This window comes from Montipora foliosa, chromosome 1 (genome assembly GCF_036669935.1).
Source record: "Montipora foliosa isolate CH-2021 chromosome 1, ASM3666993v2, whole genome shotgun sequence".
Taxonomy (NCBI): Eukaryota; Metazoa; Cnidaria; class Anthozoa; order Scleractinia; family Acroporidae; genus Montipora; species Montipora foliosa.
This window is the reverse complement of record NC_090869.1, coordinates 14,970,071-14,972,570: the sequence shown is the minus strand read 5'-3', so window position 1 is coordinate 14,972,570 and position 2,500 is coordinate 14,970,071. Positions and strand designations below refer to the sequence as shown.

Sequence of the window (2,500 nt, the reverse complement as noted above, 5' to 3'; positions counted from 1 at the left end):
TGACTAAAAATTGTTTTACCAAACTCCACATGCAGCGGTTGTAATAACCCCACCAAGTACATACCATTCCCTGCTCCCACAATTGGTCAGCGGCGTAACTGGTGCTCAGCAGGTATGTACTTTAAGTAGGGTTATTAAAGTGTATCATAAAGCGCATAAATTATATAAAAAGCAAGCCGTACACCCGTACCCCCTGTCAAATGAACCTCTTTCAGAGGGGCAAAGTTTCGTCTTATTTTGTAATTCATTTCCTTCGGTCAAAGGGTCTTGCAAGCATGAGTTGTGAAGAAAAAGGATTGGATAGAAAGGTGACGTTAAATGATGGCCACAAAATACCTTTGTTCGGTCTTGGAGTGTACAATGCTTTGGGGGATACTTGCAGAGAGGCGGTGAAGTTTGCTTTGCAGAATGGATACCAATTGATTGACACGGCAGCGTTCTATAAGTGAGTAAAGTTAGTGCGGCGGACAACCAAGAGGGAAATTTTAGCCCAGTTACCAAGATAAAGTGTCGTCGTGCGAGACTTCGACCGTAAAAACTGATATAATATATACAGCAAACAAGCTTGGGGAAAAGCACAGGCGCCCCAGGTTCAGTGTGAGCATGGCCGACAAAAATGTAAGGATTTGTATGAGAATCCCAATAAAAAGCTTAAGAAGATAATTATAAGCAAAAAATCTCAATTAAAAAGCCTAACCTTATTGCCATCGTGGATAGCTTCCTTCCTGTGTGGTTGTTTTCCAGATCCGACGCGATTTGATCCATTTCACAATTTCGTGGTTGTCAATGGTTATAATAAAATCCCAAGGCTGTAGACTAAATTCTCAGGTGCCACCAATTTGAGTCAAATATTCCTGGATTAAATGTTCCCACAGTCACAATTTCACATTAGAATCAATTGACAAAGATTTAACTTTCATTTCAACCCACTATCAACGTAATAGCAGTCCTGCGAGCAATGTCAGGCAGTGAATATTGCAACAAAACAGCGTTCAAAGGCGGTGCTTTAGCACAAAAGTGGCCACGGCTTCGACCATTGATAACAAACTGGGTGGCGGATTGTAGTTTATCAACTGCAAAATTTCTTTATTTCCCTGGGTGTACTGGCATGACTGCATTGACTCAGTCGTCCAATCACAGTCACGCCTCCTTCGTGCTGACAAAGTTCAAACACATTCGTGAAGCCGGAAAGCATTGAAAGATGCGAGAATGAAAGCCGGAGTAAACAAAATAAAAAATTTGCGCTTGATAAACTACGGGAACAAATTTTATTTGCATAATTAATGTTAATTTCTTGAAGGCTTGATAAATACAGTTATGATCGCGAACAGCCTACTATGTACAAAATCCTATTAACTATAAAAAGCGGCATGAATGCGAAAAAGTTTGTTTACTACGGCTTTCATTCTCGCATCTTTCAATGCTTTCTAGCTTCGCGAATGTGTTTTAAATTTGTCAACACGAAGGAGGCGTGACTGTGATTGGACGACTGAGTCAATGAAGTCATGCCAGTAGACTCAGGGGAATAAAGAAATTTTGCGGTTGACAAACTACAGTCCGCCACCCTAGGTAAGGGTCAGTTTGTTATCAACGGTCGAAGCTGTGGCCACTTTCGTGCCAAAGCACCACCTTTGAACGCTGTTTTGTTGCAATATTCACTGCCTGACGTTGCTCACAGGACTGCTATTGTATTGATAGTGGGTTGAAATGAAAGTTAAATCTTTGTCAATTGATTCTGATGTGAAATTGTGACTGTGGGAATATTTAATCCAGGAATATTTGACTCAAATTGGTGGCACCTGAGAATTTAGTCTCCAGCCTTGGGATTTTATTATAACCGTTGACAACCACGAAATTGTGAAATGGATCAATTTGCGTCAGATCTGGAAAATAATGACACAGGAAGGAAGCTATCCACGATGGCAATCTGGTTAGGCCTTTATAATTGAAATTTTTTTCATATAATTATCTTCTTAAGCTTTTTATAGGGATTCTCGTACAAATCCTTATAATTTTTTGTCAGCCATGCTCACACTGAGCTTGGGGCATCTGTGGGAAAAGTAATATATCCCAACTTACCTGTACCTCTGAGAAAATAAAACGCAAAAAGTGGTTCCTGTGAATCTCCGACATGCATTTGGGCTGGAGTGTTTATTTATTTACTCATCTAAGTTAGTTATATGATTAATTTGGGAGGGGGGAGCGAAGTGTTCAATTGTGATAAGAATTTACAGCGCATTGACAGGCTGACCTAAATTTTTCATAAAGCACTGGTTTGATGTGAAAAAAGTATGACACGTTGGAGAACATTTGAGCAATCTATCCTAAAGCAACACAAATTGCAGCTTGTTTACCCAAAATAACAAATTGTATGACATGTGCTTTTTATGCCCACATCCCCTTTTTTTTTTGGCATACTAAATTAAATGCAGGAAGAATATGGCGGTGGTATTATGGCTCTTCTAGGATCGTTGAAATTTAAGGATCTCTGCTGTGTGTA

At 39.7% G+C, this 2,500-nt stretch overlaps 1 protein-coding gene across 1 annotated transcript in view; it reads left to right on the top strand.

The window, feature by feature from the left end:
• Positions 1 to 156: 156 nt before the first annotated feature.
• Positions 157 to 2,500, top strand: part of LOC137990857 (glyoxal reductase-like) — a 14,139-nt gene continuing 11,795 nt past the window's right edge. Inside the window, exon 1 of the mRNA XM_068835968.1 lies at positions 157 to 445. Within this exon, the coding sequence (XP_068692069.1) occupies positions 201 to 445 (245 nt within the window). The 5' untranslated portion in view covers positions 157 to 200. The remainder of the gene's footprint in view (positions 446 to 2,500) is intronic.